This window comes from Athene cunicularia (genome assembly GCF_003259725.1).
Source record: "Athene cunicularia isolate RWA chromosome Z unlocalized genomic scaffold, athCun1 chrZ_part4, whole genome shotgun sequence".
NCBI classification, from domain to species: Eukaryota; Metazoa; Chordata; class Aves; order Strigiformes; family Strigidae; genus Athene; species Athene cunicularia.
In genome coordinates this window covers 3,410,666-3,435,277 of record NW_020799145.1, presented here as the reverse complement: position 1 = coordinate 3,435,277, position 24,612 = coordinate 3,410,666, and the positions used below count along the sequence as shown (strand labels likewise).

General features: G+C 38.1%; 1 protein-coding gene across 1 annotated transcript in view; it reads left to right on the top strand.

Annotated features, from left to right (window-relative positions):
• The first annotated feature begins 4,181 nt into the window (after positions 1 to 4,181).
• Positions 4,182 to 24,612, top strand: part of GLDC (glycine decarboxylase) — a 46,967-nt gene continuing 26,536 nt past the window's right edge. The window contains exons 1-6 of the mRNA XM_026866781.1: positions 4,182 to 4,461; positions 8,891 to 9,026; positions 16,964 to 17,128; positions 19,840 to 19,917; positions 20,619 to 20,766; positions 21,721 to 21,917. Of these exons, the coding sequence (XP_026722582.1) occupies positions 4,182 to 4,461; positions 8,891 to 9,026; positions 16,964 to 17,128; positions 19,840 to 19,917; positions 20,619 to 20,766; positions 21,721 to 21,917 (1,004 nt within the window). The remainder of the gene's footprint in view (positions 4,462 to 8,890; positions 9,027 to 16,963; positions 17,129 to 19,839; positions 19,918 to 20,618; positions 20,767 to 21,720; positions 21,918 to 24,612) is intronic.

Sequence of the window (24,612 nt, the reverse complement as noted above, 5' to 3'; positions counted from 1 at the left end):
CCCTACGAGTGTCCCCGCTGAAACCTGTAACGAGCAGATCTCCTCGCTGAAGTGCAGGGTAAGACTTAAATAAGCACAGCAGTACCATCACCGACACTTTAATCTTCACAAACTAACTCGGTTCGGCTGCTGCATTTCTTGCTCTCCTGTTGGAAATCGGTAGGAAAAGGTCCGTGGCTGACTCGGGATTGCCCGAAGAGCCCTTTTCGAGCTCAAGGGCTGCAGTGCCTTCATTCTATCCTGAGTCTTAATACGGAGAGGAAAATGTGGCTAAAAGTCACCCCCTTAGTGTGAACTGTAGCTTGAAATGGGCCGCTGTCTTTTGTTGGTTCTTATGCTGCTGCAGGACTTACTTGTTGTCCGTCTTCCCCCCCCGTAATAACCTGCATATTCGAATAAGACACAAATCCCGTGTCTCCATATAATGACTACACAGTAGACTTAATGGCTTGCGTTTTCAATCGGTTTGAGCAAGTCAGGTAAACTGCTGGAATACAAAACATCTGAGCCAGCAAGTGTGGAGCTACAATAATTCAGTAAATTGCTGTAGAAAACTTAATGGGTTTTAATTAATTTTTAGTAATTAATGTTTTTTAAAATTAGCAACCACAAAATTTTTATCAGTGTAATGGCGATCTTGATAGATACCTGTAAATGTCATGCTGGAGGTCCCGTGATCAAAAGAAACACTTAAAAATTCACCTAGCTAAACAATTCCACTGAAACTAGCAAAGCTCAATCACCATTCAGATAATGGAGTCAGTTACATCAGTATTAATTTTATATTCGTGTCAACATCCCTTGCCTGATTTGTAGAAAACTTGATTCTTCTCACTGGCTTTCTTCATTGCTCATCCATGCGCTGTAATTTGAGTGTAAACTTCAGCCCTGCTGCTCCAGTGAGGTTCCCGGCCAGTTCAATCTGGTTACTCCGAGATGACATCACACAGGAGAGGCAGTGCTACAATGAACAGTCAGGAAAAGTACAGCCTGAAAAGACAGATTCTAGCCAGGAGGGATACAGTTTCGACTGAAAGTTTCTGCTTCCAAAATGTTTTATTAGTACAGTGGTGTTATAATTTTTGGTAACTTCCCATCCTATTAAAATGAAGAGAGGGGAGTAGGGAAGTGGAATTTAATCACCTTCTGTCTGTATAACTGCTGAAAGTATTGCTTGGCTTATTTTTCTGTGATGAATGTATTTTAATCAAAGTACTCCTTGACTAGTGAGTGACTTTCACTTACCCTCAGAGAAATTAAATTTTTAGATTATTTTTGGGTCTGTAAAGGGGGTTAAGTGTAGATTCTCACTAATAACTACTTCTCAAAACCTTTCTTCCTTGTTTGTTTTTATTCCTTTTTATTTGTTCAGTATACGATACTCTTACGAAGTTGTACATTATTAAAACACACATAAAAGTGATATAGTACAATTGGACATTAAAAGAATTGTACATTATTGAAAACTAAACCAGTAATGTCAACTTAAGTCAAAATCTTGATGCAGTTTTATATGTTCTCGTGATGATTTGCATAGCAGTTTTGAAGTGGATGTCTTCTACAGTGCTGTGCATTAGTTGATGTTCCGTTGTATGCAAGTTCTCATCACTGTGCAACAGCAGCTCATTAGCTAACAGGGTATTTAGTTCACTGGCATTTTGTTCCACTTGCTATGCTGTTCTTGTTCCCTTAAACTTTGAAAGAATGTGACTGTGATGCAGTCTCGCATTGCACAGCATGCAACAGTGAGTTTTCAAAAGAGATGCTTGCATGAAGTACAGAAAACTTTTTTCTGCACACTGCTGCTTCTGCTTCTTCAGCCAGTGTATTGAGCTGTTTTTTGTAATGTAACGTGTAGGGTTTTGACACTAGTTTTGCACTGCATTGGTAGCAGAAAACTTGTAAAATAATAGTTAGAAGACCCAGCTTAAAGTTCTGCCACTTCACATTGAACAACTTATACCTAGGACACTGTAGTCTGAGTAAAACTGCCTGCCTGCCTTGTTAATGTACGGTTGGAGAGAACACTATCTTTCCGATCACCAGTGTCAGATTTCTTATGTGAGTATGGTATATTCTTTTTCTCTTGTATCTCTTGTATTAAAGGGAAACAGCAAAATGGGGAAAGTGTAATGAGAAACTTATTCTGTTTTAAACAACATCTTTTTATTTGTACAAAGACAATTTTACTCCCACCATCCCCAACCTCATACATGCAATGAGAGAACAGGTCAAGGCAATTCAAAATGTGTTATTCAGCTTTAGCATTTATAAAACTTCTGTGGTGGTTTAAATATACACCTCCACTTTTCTATATGACTTCAATTAAAAAACATAGCGACTCCACAGGTTAGAGTGCAGCCGAACAAATGAGCTGTGCTCGAGCTAATCCTTTGTGTTAGAAAATGCAGTTGAGCTTTGTATGGAAGTCTCCTTGAAGTCAACACTTACAACTAGAATTAGATACGCAATACAATAAAACCATGCACACACCATAAATAGTACATCTGGTTGAGTATCGTAGGTCTCCGCAATTTTATTTGTGCGTTTTTTTAAACTTTTATAGTTTTAGGCCTCATTTCAGTTGTATATATTTGATGTATATGCATGTCTTCAAGTTTTGATTAGGTGTGGCTTTTGTGTTACAGATCATTCCTTGGTAATATAACAAGTTGTCTGCAAGGCAAAAAATCAGTTGGCTATGTGTATGTAGTAGCAATAAAAAAAAAAAAAAGCAAAATCCTCCTGTGGATGCAGCATATATTAGAGAGCTGCTTTTAATGGTACCACATTTCATTAAATTGTTATTAAATGGTTTCACTGCTCAAAAATAAAAATGCTGCTTACAGTAGAAGCGCAATCTTTTTGTATGTGTTGTCTTTCCTAGACATTTCAGCACAGCCTTACTCTTCAGTAGAAGAAGCAAGCTTCATCAGTTCCCTGAAGGACATAATGTATCAAGAGAGGAAGCCTCTAGCCTTAACTACTTAACTGGACGTTTGTTTCACTTATTTCTGAATGAAACAGCCCTTCTGGTAGATGCTGAGCTTTGCTGGTACAAATGCATCTACGCTAGAAATGCTTTTTTAGTGGTAGTGTTCCTGTGTTGGTAGATTTCTTCAGATATAGACATGGTCAGTGATGGAGGAGAGGAGGAGTGTAGCTTGTGCTAAGATGTTTATGAAATGAGTTGCTTCCTTTGGTGTATAATATGACAGAAGTATCTGTGTCCCTTTTCTGACAAAAAAACCCACTTTAAAAGTGCCTGCTGCTATCAGCCCACTGACAGTGCTGTAAAACCACCTGAATATGCCACTGAAAGCCAGTAGGGGTGAAACAGCAAAATGTCTGATTTTCTGTAACAGTTAATTGCAGTCCTACACCTCAAACTGATTCTGGAAGGAGGACTCTTTTTACAGTCAGCTTTTTCTTCAGATATAGTTAACTGAAAAAGTTATTTTGGCGTGTAACTTCTTTTCAGTCAGTATTTACAATAAGGCCAGATGTCTGTTTGATACTTAATTTGATCAGATTGTATTACAGAGCTTTCTTCCTGCTGTCACTGTCAGTAAACTTTAGCAGTCAGCTTTTCTTTAGGTATTGACAGTGCTTTAGCACATATGTAGTGACTGACCCATTTGAAATAAAAGAACAGATCATCTTACCTGAGAGTAATACTCTTTCTTTTATCCCTGCAATCCTACTGTCTGTATCAGTCCTTATCCCTGCAATGCTGCTATTGTATGCCCATCTTTATTTAATGGGTACGTTTTGTACATGTTATGTGTTTCTGGTTTTTTTGTTCAGCATTTGAATTTAAAAACAGTCTACAAATTCTGCCATTATTATTTTTCCAAAATATTCCCAGTTACATTCTCAAATATTAGAATTTATAAATATTAGTTTATAAAATCTGTTTAAAGAAACTAATTGGGTCTCCAGTCTAAACATTTTTAGAAGTGGTATTGCTCAGAAACAGTTGTCTTGTAAGAAAGACTGTATCTTCAAATTTAACTGGTATTCATGCAGTTAAACCTACTTTAACTACATTTTTTAAATGTTACTTAAGAAATAACTCTGTTTAGCTCCTAATGTCAGTCAGATTTTTAGAGCTGATTTAGTCATTTCAGATTCCCTGCTGCTGCAGTCCACACTGTATGCTTTGGATGCCTATAGCAGGGATGTCATCCTCCAGAGTGCTGCCACAAGCAGTATGGGAATCTGCATTGCCACCAGTGGCACTTTGCTCCTCACACTTTGCTCCTCGTGGCATTTTTGGGCTGCTGCTCCTCTTTCTGAAGGTAGCAGGCCTTGGGGGTAGGATGGAAAAAGGCAGGCATGTCGCTGGCTCTCAGACCAAAAATGCTTTCTGTGCCTTGCAGCATCCTCGGGTTGCCTCTGCTGCCCAGGCAGTCTGGGTGCGTGCGGATGGCCTGAGTGAAACGAGGAGGAGGAGGCAGGGCAACAGATGGTGGTAGTTTTCAGCTCATCTCTTGAGAAGCTGCCGGTAGGACTCAGCACCTGGAACAGGCACCTTTCTTGTGCTGTCCTGCAGCATTATTACGTCTGACAGTGCTTTGGAACTGTTTTGTCTCAATATGATCTGATTTTTTTTGAGAGAGAATTAATTGCTAAAGCAAGAGAAATAAATTAATCCCCTTTTTCTTGTATCAGCTGTTCTTGACGATCTTAATTTTGTAATCTCAGATTTAAGACCTGGCATGTTGTGAACAAAATTATATCTGACAATTACTGTATTCCCTTTTGTGTTGAAAGTTTTTAGTTACATACCTCACACTACTCCTTCTGTTTTGATTAACCTCTCTCCCTCTGTCTTTTCTGGGTACCACATTATTTTGGAGGTATCTCACAAGTTCAAGGCAAATCTACAGTGCTAGACACAAAAACACTAGCAGAGAACAGTATAATAATTTTATAATCTGTTAATTTTCTCCCTCTTACTATTTTTGTTAAATATTTTGTCTTTTCTATGTGTGGATGTAGCAGTCATGAAGTGTCCTCACTCAGAGAGCCTCAGTGAATTTTCTCCACAGTTCTAAGATAACTATTGCAGAATCAATGAACTTTATTCTGGATACTGTCTTTGATCATATTATCTAATGAGTTAATGAGGGAATAAAGATCAACTGCAGTGACTTAGCTGGCAATTTTATTTTTTGCTGAACAAGCTTCTTAAAGAATTTATAGTGTACACCCAATAAAATGAATTCATGATAAAGGCATTTCAGTCATGTTGTCTTAGAAAATTGGAAACAAGCTGAGTGTGATGGCCAGTTTCCAACCATTTCTGAACCGTAGTCTTTTTTATTATTATTATTATTATGTTTCACTTACCCATTTTGAGTTTTGCTTCTTTATTTCACCCGTTGCTGTGGAGAATTTAAAAAAAAAAAAATAAATTAGTAACTCAACACATCTTGCAAGCTGTGTTTTTTCAACCATATGCATTGAAATTTGCCAAAATCCTTGTCTGCATATGCTTTAACTTCAAATGAATAAATAAATACTTAGAAGAATATACTGTTTCCACTCCATATACTCCCAGGTGTATACTTTATACAGTATAAAAAGTCTGTTTACTTATCTGGGTTGGTGACACTCTTGTTGAACAAACTGAAAACTTAACAATTTCATGCTAAATTTGAAAATTAATTTTTAAGCATACATAATATCACTCTCGTGGTCAAATATCACTCTCATGGTCAGTGTTCATCTGCCTTTATATGCGCATTAGTTATTTACAGAGTGACCGATAAAGTGTTAGACTCTTTTTTCACAGATAATATTATGGGAATACACTGTTACAAGTTAGGCTTGGTGGAGTGGGAAACACAGCCACTGATGGAGATACAGGATCCTGATCAGCCTGGTGGGGCCTGGGGAGGGCCCCAGCTCAAAAGCGGGCTCAGCCATGGGCTCAGACCAGGCTGCTCAGGGCTTCACGCAGTCAGAACATGAAACCCCTAAGGATGGAGACCCAGCCCCATCATTGGGCTGTCCTCATAGGAAAGAGGCTTCCCCTTACCCCCAGCCTTGTGCTAGTACCTCTTGTCCTCCAGCCATACATGCTTGTGAAGAGCCTGGCTGCATATCCTCCGTCCCCTTCTGTTGGTGCCCGGGATGCTGTTAACAATAGTTTTATTCCCTCGCTCTTTGGTTTTTGAACCCCAACAAATATGTTAATTTCCCTTAACCTTGTCTATGTCAGTTTTGCTTGAATTCAGAACCGTGTTAGTGTAAAGCAGACACTGAATTAACGAAAAACCATCATAAATCTAATGGACTTATATTTGATCTTAGGTAAGACAGGCTGTACAGACAAATCAGGGGGGACTGACTTCTGTAACAGGAGTAACTGTCTTCCTAAAGACATGATCTGAGGAACTACTTCAAGGCAATGTAAGGCGTAGGGGAAGGAGTGTCCATCCCATGACTCTTAAGGCATGCCAAATATAGGAGATGTATATTTGAGCTGTACTGTTGGTGTTGCCTTCCTAATGACTAAAGGAATAGGGTAAATGAGGTGAAGCAGGAGTGAAGAGACTGTGCCCTCCAGCATTTCACCACCCTGATTACAACTGTTCACAGCTCATAGAAACATAATAATTAAAAATATGTTTGTGTTGGGGTCTATCAGCACAGCTCTTCTAGGTGGGATGCAGTTTACCCTTAAGCTTAGTTGCTACCTAGCTTCTTACTAGTAATAGCTGCTAAGTCTGACTAGACTTTTTTCTTTGTGCTTGAATCATTTTGAAAACTGGTCTTTTTTAGAGAGCTCGAGCAGAAGTTCAGTGTCTTCATGTGGTAATTGTTAGCTGTGTTTGCTGAGAAATTACTCTCTAGAAGAAGCGTCTAGTTGGGCAAACAAAGGAAATGCTCTCTGGTATACAGCACAGTATTTGCTGTATGTGTTTACTGCAGAAATTGCACTCAGTGCATTTTTGTGTGGGACATCAGGCTAGTCAGCAAGTTAAATGATAGCCAACTTCTGCCTTCAACTGCATTTGGAGTTAAAAAAGCAAATTCATTACCATTTAAAAAAAAAATCATTGATGCTTGAATTCTGCAAGACTACAGCCTTCTTTGTCAAACTGCACCCAAACTGTGTTTCATCAGACTTTTGGTTTGCAAGTGGTAGAGGAAGTTAAAACTTCAGTGTTAAAACTCCCACTTAAAAAAGAAACAAGTGCATCTGGCTGGACTAAATTGTACGGGAGGAGTATTGGGGAGTGGCACTAGCTGCTCACTATGCTTTAGAAACTTTGCCCTGAATGTTGCTGAGTTGAAGCGTAATAAACACATGACACTTGAGTCTCTAGAAGAAATTGCGGTTTACTGAAAACAAGAAATTAATCTTTGTACATTAGATCTAATAGTAACACTGAGTAAAAAGCAGGGAAGGCATGACCTTTGAAGGGAGAACTGAAGATCTGTAAAAAAATAACTTCATGGAAGGTATAATGTGGCTGTGGAAGAAATTAATTGAAAACCGGACGGGTTTTTAAATTTTTTAAAAATAATCTTTATACATGGAATGCAATAATATCACTTTCAGTAAGAGGAAGAGGGGAGATGAGATTTGAAATCAGAGCTAAAATTATAATATCCTTGTTATGGCTGCAGAAGAAATTAATTCTAAACCTAGAGAATTATATGCTACCAGATTCGAGAGCATTAACTGTTTTGACTTGATCTCTCTTGCTGGAGTAACTTAGGGAGAGAAAATAGATTTTGTGACATCCAGGGCCGAAGCTATTCTGCTGTGTTGAATTGTAGCCTTTATTCCAAAGTCTGCTTTTCAAGTTGCAGTGCAGAATGAACAGAACTTGGTGCAAATGCCCCAGTACAGCAGCTTCTGAGGTCAGATACAGGAGGGGGGAGAAAAAAAGTTTTGCTCCCCTCACCTAGGAAAGTTGGTATCAGACTCCACCAAGGTCTGTTAGGTTGGACAAACCTATCTCTCTGTGTAATCTTAGCCTATTGACCATCTTGTTGCATCCTCAGGTATTAAAATATTTTGTAAATTTTTCCCTTTGGCAGATATTGAGTAGCATTATTCATTGACTGCAGGGAACAGGTTGGCTGAACATGACTTTTGCACAGCCTTCAGACCACTGAGGAGTATATAGAAGCAAGACCAAAGACTACACTGTAGTGGGGGGAGGGAGTGAGTGCAAATGCTTTCCTTCTGAACACTTCAAAATCATTCTGGTTTAATGTCTCCAAACTAGATTTGCAGACTCATTTAAGAGTTAATCTTAAATGGAATTTTTTTTTTTTTTTTTTTTTTTTTTTTTTAATAAACTGGTGAAGCATGCTAAAATTGAATTAAAATAACTGTTCCATTTGATCAGTTGTTTAGGGAAAATGCAAGAAAATAAAGTTCCTTAATACTAAGAAGCCACTCCTAGCTGCTTTGTGTGAGCCCCGTTTATGCAGATACGGCTTTGTTAGAAAACTAAATTGTGGTTGTGGATGGTTATGGCTTCATCCAGTGCTGATTCTGCAAGGTTTATCTAACAAAAGGTGCCTTCTGAAATCCTTCCTATTGCATGTGCAAGAGAGAACGCACACTGCATTAGCACAAAAAGGGCTCCATAAGCCATTTGCCTAGAGCTCTTTCACTATTTCCACATTGTTTGAAACCCTGTTATTATTCAGTTGCTACATTTTCCAGAATTTTGGCAGAATTTAAACTTCCACAGAATATTTCACTGGTTTATTATTTTATCTTTACTGTTCTAAGTTTGCACTTTGTTCTGCTATTGTTTATGCTTGCATTTCCAGTGTTCCTTTTTTTTTTTTACACACAGGGTACAAGGCATTACATGTAAATGTAGTTTTCTGACCTTTCTTTCTTTTTATTTAGGTGAAAATGAAATCCTTGAAACTCTGTACAATATTGCAAGCAAGAACATGATATGGAGGTCTTATATAGGCATGGGTTATTACAACTGCTCTGTGCCTCAGCCCATTGCACGGAATTTGTTGGAGAATGCAGGATGGTAACGTACCACATTTTCTTTTTAAATACATTTGTATAAATACATGTTCGAAGTTTATCTTACAAATGAGCATAGACTAATAGACCTCAAACCTGTATTTTTGGCTAAGGCTTTCATGTATTTGATAATGATGTGTAATTGTAAGAACTATGTTGTTCATGCTGAAGCTAGAGAGAAAAAAGAATACCTTTGACTTTAGAATAGGATTTTTCTGTAAAAATTCTATAAAATATTCAACTGACTTGTGAATTCTATTCACAGCTCCTATTTGTTATGAACTAAATGAAGATTGTTTGCTTTAAGGAAGTATACAGACTTAAATCCTAAATGAAAGTAATTCCTTCCTATTTTCTGCTTCCTCCTCCTCTTGGTGTAAGCATTTTTGGGTGGAGGTAGTTAAATACTGTGCAATACTCTGATTATGGTTTTCTTATGAGGAACTAAGAAGCCCTGAAAATGTTAAAGGCTTTTCTCTTAGTATTTCTTGATTTTTTTATTTTTTTTTTTCAAAACCTGAGACATTCAAGAGTTTGAATGTGTATCCATAAAGTACATTCTTGTCTGAACAAATAATTTACTAGTTTCTGAAAACAGGTAGACAGCAATACTTGATAATTCATTCATGAAGAGGCTGAGAATGTTGTACTTTGTTCTCATCACCCAGCTGACATTTCAGTTCTGTGGGGACAAGAAAAAGAATAGTCTGCCTGACAGACTTTAATTTGAATGTTAATGGGTTTGTTGGTTTTGTTTTTTTTTTTTACTTAAATCTAAAAAGGAAAATATTTTAATGTGTTGATTTAGATCTTCTGAACAGCATTAATCTAAATAAGAGTGGGGTTTTGTCACCTGATGGACTTTTCCTGACAAAGGCACTACAGTGTGCTTATAAATACTCATTTAGCATTGACATTTCTCTAAAGAACTGTAACCCAGAAATGATGCAATAAAAACCCTAAATTTAATTTGGAGCCTCACTTTCCAACAGACTGAATGCCACTGATACCCTGCATTCTTACTGGGTTTAGAAGTTCTGTTACCTCTAGTCAGTAGCATACTTTTTATTTGGACCATATTTAAATAATAACTGTCATGTTTATTACTGAGCAATTTTAATTTGAATAAAAACATTTAAAGGTTATATATATATATATTTATATAAAAACAAAACAAAACAAAGATTCAAATTTGTGTAAAAAGCTGTTGTTACTAAGATTCTATATTTTTGTACTTTGGGTTGCCATAAATGGGTCTGTGTATCTGTAGATCTCCAAGTCTATGTATTTTCAGACTTGTCTGCTCTATTCACATCTCAAACTTTTGAACTGATGAAAAAGTTGCACTGCTTGGACTCAAGGAATATATGCAGTACATCTGTACAAAGTTTTATTTGGCCTTATCCCCACTCCTTTTTTGGAAACATACGCAATCTGAATAATTTCAGTACACTATTGCAAAACAAATAATCAGTTGCTAGAGGCAACAATCAGTTAAAAAGCAATTGGACCAAAATAAACTGCATATTTTTAAATCTTAATTATATAGTGTTAATGAAACAACTGTGAGAGTCTTACCTAGAAATCTGTTTTTGGAGTGTCCAGTACAGCCAAACTAGATGGCTAAAAGCTAAACTTTTAGGTGTCTAAAGTGAAGGCTAATACATTTGTCGGGGAGAAGGTGTATGTGTGTGTGCGTGTGTTCGAAAGCAGTTATACAGACTTTATGGAAACCTCTTCTTATATCTACCACATCTACTGTTAGCACTTTCCATGCTAACATGCTTCACATTGCAGCTCCACAGGAAATGCTGCAAGCACAGGCTTATTGTTTCTGATCCGTTCTGCCTCTCTCACATGACTCATAGTTCCTCATTGCTTGGCATTCACTAGAGCAAGGTTTGCATTGGAATACAATGTAAGTTTATAGAAGATGTTTCATAGAAGTCTGTGAACACAAAAGTGAAGGGCTTCGCAGTATTTAGGGCATTTGGAGTTGCTAGGAGGAGGTAGGAGGCAAAGGGGTAGATTTCAGAAGGAAACTGCTTAGAACAAAATGTATTTGGGGCTGAAAATGAGACTACTGACCCGTGCTACTTTTAGAATATTATCACAAAAGTCTTCCCAAGCCTCTGATTTTGTTTAGAAAATATTCAACACTGTTGGAGTTCCAAAACTTTCTGAAGCATTTTGACAGTGATCTGTAATATCTCTGTTCACGATAAAAGCTGTGAATAGATTAATTACTGTGAGTTAAAACTGTCTGACAAAAACTAATAAATGCCCGAGAAGTCAGCATTCAGGATTTTCTTGTACTGATAGCTTTAGAAAAGCAGTAAGTGTCCTTTTCTTTTAAGTCTGAATCCCATTTTAACTACTTCTTTATTTATGAAAGATACTATTTCAAAACACTTGAGGTAGATATTTTTCAGGTAACTTTTTATCCAAACAACACTGAAAGTTAGAGAACAAGCAGAGAAAGTTCTGTTACGGACTTAGTCAGGGTAGTTAAAGGATGAGTATCCCTTATTTTTGATACTTGGTTTCTGTTTGTTCTTGGTTACTGGCTGCTAACACTTCCTCGTTCCTAGCAATCTATGACTAACAATTCCACCCTGGCATGGGATGGAAGTCTTAGAAATATTTTCCATACACTAGTTAGTTGATATTAGCAAAAATATGAGCCTGTTTTTTCCAAACAAATAAATAGCAGGCCAATGTGTAACTTACTTTATCCTTAGAACATCTCAACTCTAAAATACAGGCAGAAGGATTTATTTTGGGGCATATGACCAACTATGTGACTTTCAGCACAGACCCCTCAAATGTATGAATACCTGTCATCTGTTTGCTGGTGTGGACACATAGTCCTTATTCTGCTGTGCTCTATATTAACATATTTATTAAATTTTCTCACATGTGATGTCTTGAGCTCTTTCCCTAGTAGCATACAAAATTAATTCTGTGCCCTGACATGAACAGAAATGAATAACTGAAGATATTTCAGAAATAAGCTTACATATAGGCTTCTTATTAACATAAGTGTCAAAATGTTGTAGTATTTATTTGGGGGGCTTAAATGGGTAAAAATACCTATTGGGCCTTGAAAATCAAGAAGGCCTTTAAAGTCACACTAAAACCGTACAACAGAGCATGATGCAGAGGTCTCCAAAGTACAAGTCATTTGATTCATTTGCCACCAGACATTTAGCATGTAAGAATAAAATACCTGTACCAAGGACACCTGCAATCTTTACATCAGTAGTGTAACATTAAACTTAATAGCTTGTGGCATTTGGCACTTATGTGTTGCATTCTGAAAATTACATTGTGTACTGTGCAAAACTGGTATAAACATTATGCAACTAGTTTTTACTTGTAGGCTGAGTACAGAAAGCTGCACAAGCAGCTACAAAGTATGCCAAATTGGCAGTAAATTCAGTGTTTATGCTTTGAGTGGAAACTGGCATGTCTCCATGCTCTATCATAAGGTTGTGCAGCTTTCTCAAGCCCATTGGTAAGATGCTTTTTTAGGAACACCCTTATAACTGCTCTTCAAAGATGCATTGAGTGCCAAGTGATGCATCTGGAACTCTATATACAGTATGGCATTTGGGAATTTTACAGGCTGGGTGGAATTGCTTGTTATTGAATGGCTCCTAGTTGTACAGATTTACTCTAGTATCTTTCTACACTACAGCATTTATATATGTGTATATTTACACTAAATACAACTTGTTTTGTTTTGTTTTGTTTCAGTTTTGGCCTTTGACAGTGATGTCCAATCCATAAAAGTCAGATAATTAAAAAAAATTAATGTATTCAGGACTGAACTTTAGCCTCAGTTTTCCAGTGTTATCAGATGTATGAATTATCATTTTTCTGTGGCTTATGTACGCTGGTTTTAAATTCTAGTAGTGGTCAGTCCTTACTTCAAGTTTGTTTCATCTTATTAATTGTGAGATTTAAAAAAAAATAGTCTGAATAACTGGAGATCCAAATCACTTCTGTCTCTGCCATTGCATGAGGTTGGTCTTGTAGATGTCTAAAACTGCAAGAACAGTAATTTGTAACAAGATAAAAATATTGTGTTGATTATGGATACACTAACTTTCCAGAGATTCAGTCAAAGTATAGAAAAAATCACTGAGGAAGATATATGGTGAACTGTTTCGCTAGAACTTACTGTTTATTAGGAAATAAATTAGGCTTAGTCTTAGATCTTATTGACCGTACACCTACAAATACTAAGCAAGAACTAGTGCATTGAATATTGCTTGATTATGGAGTTTTCTGAATTTTTTGTGGAAGCAAGAGCTAACTCTAGTATGAAGAAGCCATAACTGTTAATCTTGCAGTTAGTGTATAGTCTGTGTGTTTTGTTGCTAATCCTAGAAGAAACGCAGCTCCCAAGTACAAAAGTTTCTGCTCTTTTCATAAGCAAGGTCCTTTGATCAGTGGCTGCACTTTTGGCTGAAAGCATAATTCCTAGATACTTCTTGCTTTGATGCCATTTTTTCTTTTAAAACCTTCATCAGCATCTTAAAGTTCATATTTATACAAATATTTCTGAGAGTAGGATGATGCAAAAGGTGAAACACTAAACAAAACCAAAGAGTTATAAAAGCTAGAAAAACTGAAGCCACTTATTACCAAATTCCTGAAGGTCAGACACTGGCTCAAGGAAGATGCTACAAACTTCTCATGGAAGGTTTATTTTGTGTCATGACCCATCTACCTTAATTAGCTGGGGAGCATTTGTCTGCAGAAGTACTTTTGGTCAGAACAGATGCTGACTGGAGATCATATTTTCTTCCAGTTTGACTGAACAAGAGGCAATCTGTAGTTGCATTCCTTGCCACGATGGTAATTCCTCCTCTTTATTTTAATGTCTGCTACGGGACTTCAATTATCTGCAGAATAGCCACTTTAAGAAACTTAGACAGAAGTGGATGGGGTTTGAATGAGAGATGGCTTGGTGTGCTTCTTAGTGATCTCATTTATGTAAAAGTTTGCTTTAGAAATCCTTTTACTTTTAACGAGTTTGCTTTGAAGTTACTTTAAAAAGTCGTTTAACATGTAGTATAGGTTCAGGCAGAAGTCAGACTGCAGACTAAAGCACTTATATTTGAAGAAATTGGGAAGTAGAATAACGTATTAAATGATTTAGATTTTTAGACGGTGACAAACAAACTTTAAAAAAAAGTATGTAAATATATGTTTTTATGTTATAAAAGGTTAAAAGGTATCTTTACCTGTACAACTCTTAAATTTTGTGCACTGTAATTTGTGGTAATACTGGCATTCAGGATTTCTTGGTTTAATTTTTTTAATCCTTTCCAAAACTGGTTGGTTTTACTTCAGCTGTTTTTACCATTCAAAAGCATAACTTCGGAAACACAAAGCTTCATTAATTCTGTTTTGTAATATAGTGTACTATCCCAGCTATGTGAGGTAGGATTGGGGTTATTCAAGGGAACCATCAAATCAGCAGCTACGTAGCGGCAGTTTAAGAATTAATTTATTTATTTATTTATTTATTTATTTATTTATTTATTTATCACATTATAAAAGCTTCATTTAAACAATCATTTGAGCATAAACCATGAGTGGAAATTCTTGAGGCTTTTTTAACCCAGCTTCTGGGTAGCTGATGTGAGTGGTCTGTTTTGAAGCATTCATTGCAAAGTCTATCTCTTAATTATATAAGATAAAATTTTAGGAAGGGGGATTGTCATCACATAAGGAGTTGTGAACGTTACATCTTAAGAAATATGCTTTGTCTTTGAAAACAAAATAATTTTGCACCACATGAACATCTACAACTTTAATGTCTTTTAGCAGCTAAGTTTAATGTGAGGCACTGGTTCTCTACTCCAATTTTTCTTTTTTTTTCCTTACTTTGGCAGTTGGCATCAGTCGCTAATTAGTAATTGTTTAATGCAACAGTGTTTTTGTGGAAATGAATAACAAAGCCAGTACACTCAACATTAATTAAAATCTCACTTCTCTCAACTGATTACTGTGGCAAGTACTGACCAATGATTCTTGACTTTATTTTTCTTCTCTTGCACTGAGTAATATTTCTCTAAAGCATTTCAATTAATCTCAAACTTTAATTCTTATTAGTCTACTTCTAGTTCCTCCTGCAGAAAAAAAAAAAAGACCTTTAGCTGAAAAAAAAAAAAAAAAGAGAAAGTAAGATTGTTAAATTCAATTATAGAGGAGTTTCTTTTATTAAACTAGAAAACTCGTTCATGCAAAGGATTTGGAAATAACTCTTTTTTATTGGTGAGAACTGAGTGGGCAGGGCGACCATTCAGAAAAGAAGTCTTTATACTCCCAGACTGAAAGTTTATATGAAAACTGAGTTTAGCAGCAGCAGAGGGGAAAAAAAAAAAAAAAAACAAAAAACAAAAAACCAAACAAAGAGCTATTTAGATGAGCAATGTTGCATGCAGCCCAGGACTCACTTCTGAGCTATGCAGTCAAGTACATCACAAGTAGTTTAGTGTTAGACTTAGCTAACAAGCAGCAAAAACCTTCATTATTTGGGAGAATCATCAATATTTATCTAATTTGCCATATAGCTATTGCTTTCTGTCACTGTACTGAATAGTATATGTGAGAAATTTGAGCAGATGTATCATTTATCATCACCATCCCTGGATGTGTTTAAGAGTCGTTTAGATGAGATGCTGGGGGATATGGCATAGGGGAGAACTTTGTAGAGTTGGGCTGATGGTTGGACCCGATGATCCCAAGGGTCTTTTCCAACCTGAATGATTCTGTGATTTAAATAGACAGTAAATACATTAGCGTCATATGTTACACTTTGAGTTCACTTATTATGTCCTTTTTTTCTAGCTCATTTATTCTCTTCTTCGGGACTTTTTTCCTACTTTCTCTCTTGCATTACTGTCATATTGTTCCTCTCATCTTGCTCTATGCCACAGGTTCTGCAGCTTGTTTTTTAAAAATCTTTGTTGCCCACCTTCTATTGACTTTACATGACTTGAGCTTCCACATACTTCAGTCTCTCTTTAAAGATTATACCTTCACCTGTAAGCATTTTTTAAATGGGCTTGCTGCTATCCTTTCAGAAAGCACGCTGTTGTTTTCTTCCATTAATAGTGTGCCATAAGTGTTCCCACTTAACCACTTGCTACTCTGAATTCAAGCTGGTATAAAGTCTGCCCTGAACTACCAAAGAATGCAGTACCCAAATTTCCAGCAGTGAGAGGAGAGACTGTTCTTGCCTTTCATCTATGGACCCATGCTGCTTTGTGTTTCTGGGCTGTTATAATGAAGTGTTTCCCTTAGATTGTTGCCTTTTCTAAAGAATGGCTTATGTTGCCTCTACCGTTTTGTTCTCCAAATAACAAAAGATAAAGCTCACATCAGTCTCACTTCCCTTCATTAACATATATAGAAACTGTCATTTTACAAGAAGTTGCGTATTTCTGAGCTTGATCCTGTGTAATGCCGAGTGCTTTTCCTCCCGTAACTGGAGAAGATGTGATAAGTAAAGGGCTTCAGAAACAGTATTGGAAGATAATGGCAATACCCAAATATGATTGAAGCATTCTCATTTGGATATTGTGACTTGACCCAGTTCTTCCACACTTAGTGCCTACTTTGTCTCTCCCTTCCCCGAGATGCACTCACACTTCTGTTTTAAAAGTAATTTCTCTTTTCAGAATGGAGAAATAGAATTCTTCTTCTGTAAAAAGCCAAGTCAGTGCCAGAAGAGAAAACACTCTCAGACTTCTAGGACAGGGATAAATTACAGCCATCTAAAAAACCTGTTTTGTAACTTTCATGTTTGTGAATTATGCTTTACAATTTATTTTTCCTATGACATAGTTCTGTTACATATTGGCATAGTTCTGTTACACATTTATTTTCCTAGACCCAAACTCAGGATTCTTTTTTTAACAGGGTTACCCAGTATACTCCTTACCAACCTGAGGTCTCCCAGGGCAGGCTGGAGAGCCTGCTAAATTACCAGACTATGGTGTGCGATATCACAGGAATGGATGTGGCTAATGCATCTTTGCTGGATGAGGGGACAGCTGCTGCAGAAGCCATGCAATTGTGTCACAGGTACTGTGTTTAATTGTATGGTTAAATCACAGCAGGAAGAACTTTTGGAGTTTGAAAGGCATCTCTTCCCTGTAGGCCTGGATAGGTGAGTGGGTTGAAGTTGAATGTGTTCTTTCCCCTGTGAGCAGATCACTAGCCCATTTTGTGAAGTCCCCAGTGTTGATGTGGATGTTTTAACTATGACATGTAAGGCTTTCTGAAACCTAAGGGCCTAGACACTAGTCTAGAGCAAGGGAGACTCACCCGTGGTGGAGGAGGGTCAGATTATAGAGAATACTTAAGCAGACTTGACATACACAAGTCTGTGGGCCCCGATGTGATGCACCCATGAGTGCTGAGGGAGTCACCTGATGTCATTGCGAGGCCACTCTTGATTATCTCTGAACAATCATGGTGACTGGGAGAAGTGCCTCAGCACTGGAAGAAAGCAAACGTCAATTTGGTCTTCAGGAGGGGCAGGAATGAGGATCCATGAAACTACCAGCTGGTCAGCCTCACCTTGATCCCTCAGAGATGATGGAACAACTTCTAGTCCTGGAAACCATTTCCAGGCATGTAAAAGACAAGAAGGTGAACAGGAGTCACCAGCATGGATTCACACAGGGGAAGTAATGCTTGACCAACCTGATAACTTAAATGTCTGTCTTAGTAGATGAGGGGAAAGCAGTAGATGAGGGGAAAGCAGTCTCTCTTGACCGTCTCCCTTAAATCCTTACAGAGAAGCTGAAGAAGTATGTGCTGGATGAGGTGGGAATGAGGTGGATTGAAAACTGGCTGAAAGACTAGGCCTAGAGGGTGGTGATGAGTGACATGAAGTATAGTTAGAGTCCAATTATTAGTGGTGTACCCCAGGGGCAACACTGTGTGCAATTAATGATCTGGATGATGGGCAGAGTTTATCCTCAGCAAGCTTTATGATGACACAAAACTGGGAGGAGCACCTGATACACCAGAGGGTTGTGCTGACATCCAGAGGGATGTTGACAGGCTGGAGAAAGGGGTTGACAAGGAGCCTCATGAAGTTCAACAATGGGAAATGCAAAAGGAGGAACAACCACAGGCATATGGGGTACCTAAAGGTCACCAAGTTGAACATGAGCCAGCAGTATGCTCTGGTGGAAAAAATGGCAAATGGTATTCTGTGCTGCATTAGGAGGAGTGTTGCCAGCAAGTCAATGGAGGTGATCCTTGCCCTCTCCTCAGCACTGGTGAGGCCATTCCTGGAGTGCTGTGTCCAGTTCTGGGCTCCCCAGCACAAGAGAGACATGGCCATGCTGGAGAGAGTCTGGTTGCCTTGCCTGTGGTACCAGCCCAGCTGCTGGCACTGACACACAGCCACTCCATTTGCTCCACCACAGACGCACAGGCCCCTATGGCTGAGTTGCTGCTCCAGGTGCTGGTACTGAAGCAACACTCCAGTCACTCCAATTGCTGCATTGTGGACATGTGGATGGTCTGACCCAAGTTGTTGGTACCTAGACAGCCATATACTCCCCTCGTCACCAGAATACAGAGTCCCCCAACCCACAGAAAGAATCAGAAAGGAATTTAACAAGAAGAGAGGACAGACTGCACTAGTTGTGTGCAAATGCACAATCAGTAATGATTTCTATATGACCGGCCCTGTTTACCCCCTTACCTCACTATTTTCTTACACTTGTTCCTCCCAAGATCACTTCGCAGTATCCTTTTTCCCCTAAACACCTCATAATAAGCCCTTGCAATCACAAAATGCTGTTCCCCTGCATCTCATAATGTATCCCTACTGGGGTGGGGTGGAGAGGGGTAGACATTGTGTCTTGTCTGGGTTAATTAATTAATTTGGGTTCCCACCTGCCTTGGGGCCTTTGTGCTCCTCTGTGCTTGTGGAGATGGGTCTCTGATGGGCCGACATCTCCTGTGATGGGCCTGGGAGCAGCAGGGATGGAGTGTTACTTGGGGTCCCCCACCTGCCATTGCCTCTCTGTGGGGGTGCAGAGGAGCTTTTATCACATAACCTAACAGTCTGGGCCATGAATCTCTTGTGTCCATGAACACTGAAGGTGTGAATTATTTTTTTGCACTAGTGGTTAAAAGGAGCTGTAAAAACTGCTGAAGTATGTCAGTCCTGAGTTGCTAGAAGTGAAACTTGCTGGTATATCTAAATTTACTTTCAGGGATCTCTATCGTAGGGGCATTTGACAGGGATCAGCTAATCAACTGAAATCTGAGAGATGACTGATGGTCACTGTAGCACTGTATATCAGGAAGAAGATTACACGGTGTTGTAACTATTTAGTTGTTCAAAGCATCAGTCTGATACAAAGTCACGTTTACCAACGAAAAGTATGCAATTGTCTTAGTGTCTTTTTTACTGCTTTGGTGGCTCATGTTTGATTATCTGGAGCAACACTGAAAATCTGTATTAAAGAGCACAGTTGTATTCCTTTTAAAGTGTATGTGTATTTGGAGGCATTCCTGCAGCTTCTTATGTTGGCTCCTTGTTCTGTTTCATGTTCTGTTTTAATTTTTGTCACATATGATCTCATTTCAGTGTCTGAAGTGAACTTTCTTATGGATCAGAAATTTCATTGAGACTTACACTTAATTTGGTTATGATAATCAAAATTTACAACTGCCTTTTAACTTGCATTTAGAAAACCAATTAATTTTATTTCCATGGAAAACAATATATTCTTGATATGTAACACTTCTTTTTTTCCTTCTAACAGGCACAACAAAAGAAGAAAGTTCTATATAGATGTCCGATGCCACCCTCAGACTATAGCAGTGGTCCAGACTAGAGCAAAGTAATGTTTTTCTCCACTTCCCACCATATCTTTTCACTTACACTGAACCATTTTTCATCTATGTCTCTTCAACATATACCTAGTATTTTTTGGATGTAGGATCATGCTTTCTTTGCAAAAGAGAAGACTAAATCTGTTAATATTTAGTGTTACCTCTACTTTTGTATTCAAGTACAACTGCAAAGTAATTGAAAGATTTTTAAAAAGAGACTAAACATCTGATAAAAAGAAAATGTATCATTTTCCCCTTAAGGTATTTGCACAAATACATACATTTGTTTATTGAGTTCAGTCTAGTAATTTTTTTTATCTAGGAAATTAATTACACTAGATAGCAAAACTTCTCTTGATGAAAGCTAAGTACATTTACAGTTTACATTTTAAAGTAACCATCTTCTAAAAATATGACGATTCTCAAAGTTAAACATGCTAGAGCAGCAAAATGTTGATAACAGGTAGCTTATGCATCCTCTGCTCTGCTTTGCTCCATATTTCTGATGATGATACCAAATGCAATTATTCTTCAGTACTGTATACTCTGACATGAAACTTTCTCAATGTTAAGCACTGCAAAGCAGGTTCAACTCTCTGTATGTTAAAGAAAAAAGTCATATATAAGTCCGTGGAAACATCATATTAAGTATCACTCAAAGGTAGGAAGTGGTTTGCATATGTTGTCTTCTGCATATTTTTTTTTCCAGTTATACGGGTGTTATTACTGAGCTCAAATTACCCCATGAGATGGATTTCAGTGGAAAGGATGTCAGTGGAGTATTATTTCAGTATCCGGACACTGAAGGGAAGGTGGAAGACTTCTCTGAACTTGTTGAAAGAGCTCATCAGAATGGGGTAAAGTAAACTTTATTGGTCTCTCAGATTTCAGCCTGATGCATTGTTAAGTGTTGGAAGCGTGAGGAAAGCAAACCAGTGAGAAATCTGTAAAACATACATTTTCCTTGACACAGAGTGACCAGAATAAACACAGGACGGGATGAAGGTCCAATGATTGGTGTTTATGTGGCACCAAGGAGGAATGTTAAGCGGGGTGCAGGCTGTGTGATCCCATTCTTTCACTTCAAGGACAGGTTTATTTCCTGTTCTACTCATTTCTGTCAAAATACAATTTTTTGTAGCAACCTGCCAACTCTGTGCCTCATCCTCCCTTTTTTCCCCCACAACCCAGCTGCACCCCTTGCACCAACCTTGCTTTTCATCCTCCCTCTTTTCCCCCCCCCCAAAACAGCCATACCCCTTGGCACCATGAAATGAATTACTCAAAAAGTAATGACTTGACTACATTCCCACCCACTCACACATACAAACTGAGATAAGTACTACCCCAAGTTTTTGCCTAACTTGGTGGGATGATAATCTGACACCAAATCAGAGGGACACATTGATGGGTTTGGGCTGGGTCACACCTGTAGTGACAGCCACTAATCCATACAGCCCCAGCTGGCATACCTATTAAGGGATAAGTAAGTCCAGCCACCCCTAGCCCCTCTAACCACTGAGGACCAGCTAGAATGCAAGGGGATTTATCTCTTACCAAATTCTTTCTCACCCTAAATGCAACATGCATCAAGCAGCCAGTCATAGAAACTGTTACATGAGATACTGTCTAAAGTATTACTCTTCAGCTCCGTGCGACTGATAACCACTACAAACATTACAACCATTGCACCTCAGCTCTGTGCAAGTAATATGGAAGTGTTTGAAGCTATATGTTGTTTAACTTGGCTCCCATGCAAGCACCATTCCTTCAGACAAGAGACTGACTGTTCTGTGCATTTCTGTTCTTAGACTCTTGCCTGCTGTGCTACTGATCTTCTGGCTCTCTGTATTCTGAAGCCTCCTGGAGAGTTTGGGGTAGATGTTGTCCTGGGTAACTCCCAGAGGTTTGGTGTGCCACTCTGCTACGGTGGACCCCATGCAGCATTCTTTGCTGTCAAGGAAAATCTAGTGAGAATGATGCCAGGCAGAATGGTGGGTGTTACAAGGTAAGGGCTCCCTTCATCATTAGTGCCTTCAGGCAAAATCAAAATAAAACACATTATGACCATCTTGTGCAGCCTTTATGAATAACAGCTGACCATGGTGTTGTAACAAACACCCATTTTTCTTGGAAGCTGGGAGAATAAATGTGCCTTCAGTTTTCAGGAAGCAAGCTTAAAGAATTGCATTTTGTATGGAATGAAGCTGTGAACTGTCTATAGTGCTTGCTGCCATGTGGGATGAAGAGATAACCAAAACAGCAGAGGATTAATTGTGATGGTGTGAAGCTTTGCAAGCTAACTTATTCTGCTTATTCTGTACTGCTATACATTTTCTCTGACATCCAGTCATTAAAAACATAAATGGGAAGAAGTAAAAAATTCAGTGAACCTCCCAAATAATCAAGAAGGAACTTAATCTAGTTCACAGTTTAGTCAAGCTTAAATAAAGCAAAGAAACAGAGTGCAAAAACTTACCTCTAATTATTGTTACTGGTGACATATTTTGAATTTTGACAAGTGGGAATAGTAGAAATGCAAAGTAGTTGTCACTGGAATGACTTATTACATACAGAAGCTATTCAGAAGTACTTCAGTAACCAGAATAACTACTGACATTAACAGTTATCAGTAAGTTTAGAAATATTTCATTTGTATAGTAATACTCCTTCAAATATATTTTTAACCATTTTTCTATTCTAAAGGTATTCTTAGGCTTTACTCATAGCTCTGAATCTGATCCCAAATTCAAATTTTGATCAGAAGTGTGGTACAATCTTATAAAATAACAATAATTCTATTTATCAGTGTCATGCTACTGCTACTCTGTGACTAGACCTAATTTAATGTTTTTAAACTACTTTCATCTTTCTGTATCACAAGAAAGTTGGAAAAGAAAATGCTAAAATGGAAAAAGCTATGGTGGTTTCTCAACGCAGCTTTCTGCCATGGATTTTTAAAAGTTTTTGATCACAGAAACACAGAATGAGTTTGGAAGAGATCACTAGTGGTCATCTGGTCCAACCGCCCTGCTCAAGCAGGGTGACCTAGAGCCAGTAGCCCAGGACCTCCAAGGAAGGAGACACCACAGTTTCTCTGGGCAACCTGTGCTAGCGCTTAGTCACCCTCACAGTGAAAAAATGTTTTCTGATGTTCAGAGGGCCTGGGCTACTGGCTCCTGTGTTTCTGCGCCCATTGCCTCTGGTCCTGTCACTGGGCCCTGCTGATAAAAGCCTGGCTGTGTCCCCCTTGGACCCTACCTTCAGTTATTTATATACATTGATGAGATCCTCCCTGAGCCGCCTTTTCTCCAGGCTGAACCATCTAGCTCTCTCATAGGAGAGACGCTCCAATTCCTTCAACATCTTTGTGGCCCTTCACTGGACTCTCTCCTGTACCTCCATATCTCTCTTGTACCAAGGAGCCCAGAACTGGGGTTCTTTACCAGGTGCCGCACTTTTCACTTCACCTCGTTGAACCTGATGAGGTTCCTGTCAACCCATTTATCCAGCCTCTCAAGGTCCCTCTGGCTGTGCTGATAAACTAAGCTGTATACTTAAAATCCAAGAAAACTGCTAGAGTGAAAATAATTTAAATATAACTGCTGTGTAAGTACTTGAGCAAATATTCTAGCTATTCAAATCTCCATATATGTACATTTATATATATATATATATATATATATATATATATTTGTTCATGTTGGGTTGGAGATGGCTCAAGATGGAGCAAATCCATGATGTCTTCTGACATGAGGGTTTCAGGAAACAAATTCAAGAACATTGTACTAAAAGACAGATCCAGAGTCATATCCTCTCATTCTTTATTTTGGTGATGTGGCAACAGGAAAACAGCAATCTGTTGAAAGCTGGAAGAATAGTCTGGGATTGAAGAGCTCAACTACTGTTTAGGAAATACTGATAGTAGCACTTGTGCTGCCACATTTCTCTGGAACAACTGGGCAGTATATTTAACCTCTTTGTGCTCTAGTTCCCCCTTCACTAAAACCAGAATGCTTTGGGTCATCAGTCTGCAAGCAGAGAGATGTATGATTTGGGCCATAACTACAGTCAGATAGAAAATGATGAGTACAATTGTAATAGCAAGGTGAGAAAAGTCCAATCAGGGATATATACAGATGAGCTTTTCAAAGTAATCTTAAAAATATTTAGGAATTTCAGACTACCCAGTATCTAGCAGAGTTTAATTTTTCTTAAACACAGCTACTACAGAAATAAATAACAAATCTGACAATGTGAGGGTAAGAATTGTTCCAAATTCAGTATATTTAACCACTATAAATATACATGTGCTTCTGCACCTGTAGATCTTCGGTCTCTGTTTACACAGATTTCCTGTTATAGAATGCATGTCTCCCCACAAGAGACCCTACAATCTCAAAGCCAACACCATCTCAGTTTGCTTTTCATTTATGAAAGTCTGTTCTCCCTTTATTTTTTTGAAAAGAAAGATTCCTTAGTCTTTTCCTTATGTTAATTTATTTCCAATTCAAACTGTTGATCCTATTTTATTAGTCTTGGTGAAGAATATTCTGCATTTTTCACAACCACAGGGATAAGGCTGCTTTATAGAGCTGGCTAATATCATATGATCTAACAATTCAATTACTTTGGAATGTGTCTTACTGATTAATAAAACCTTTTACAGAATTTGGTATTTCATCTGTATTCATAAACTGACA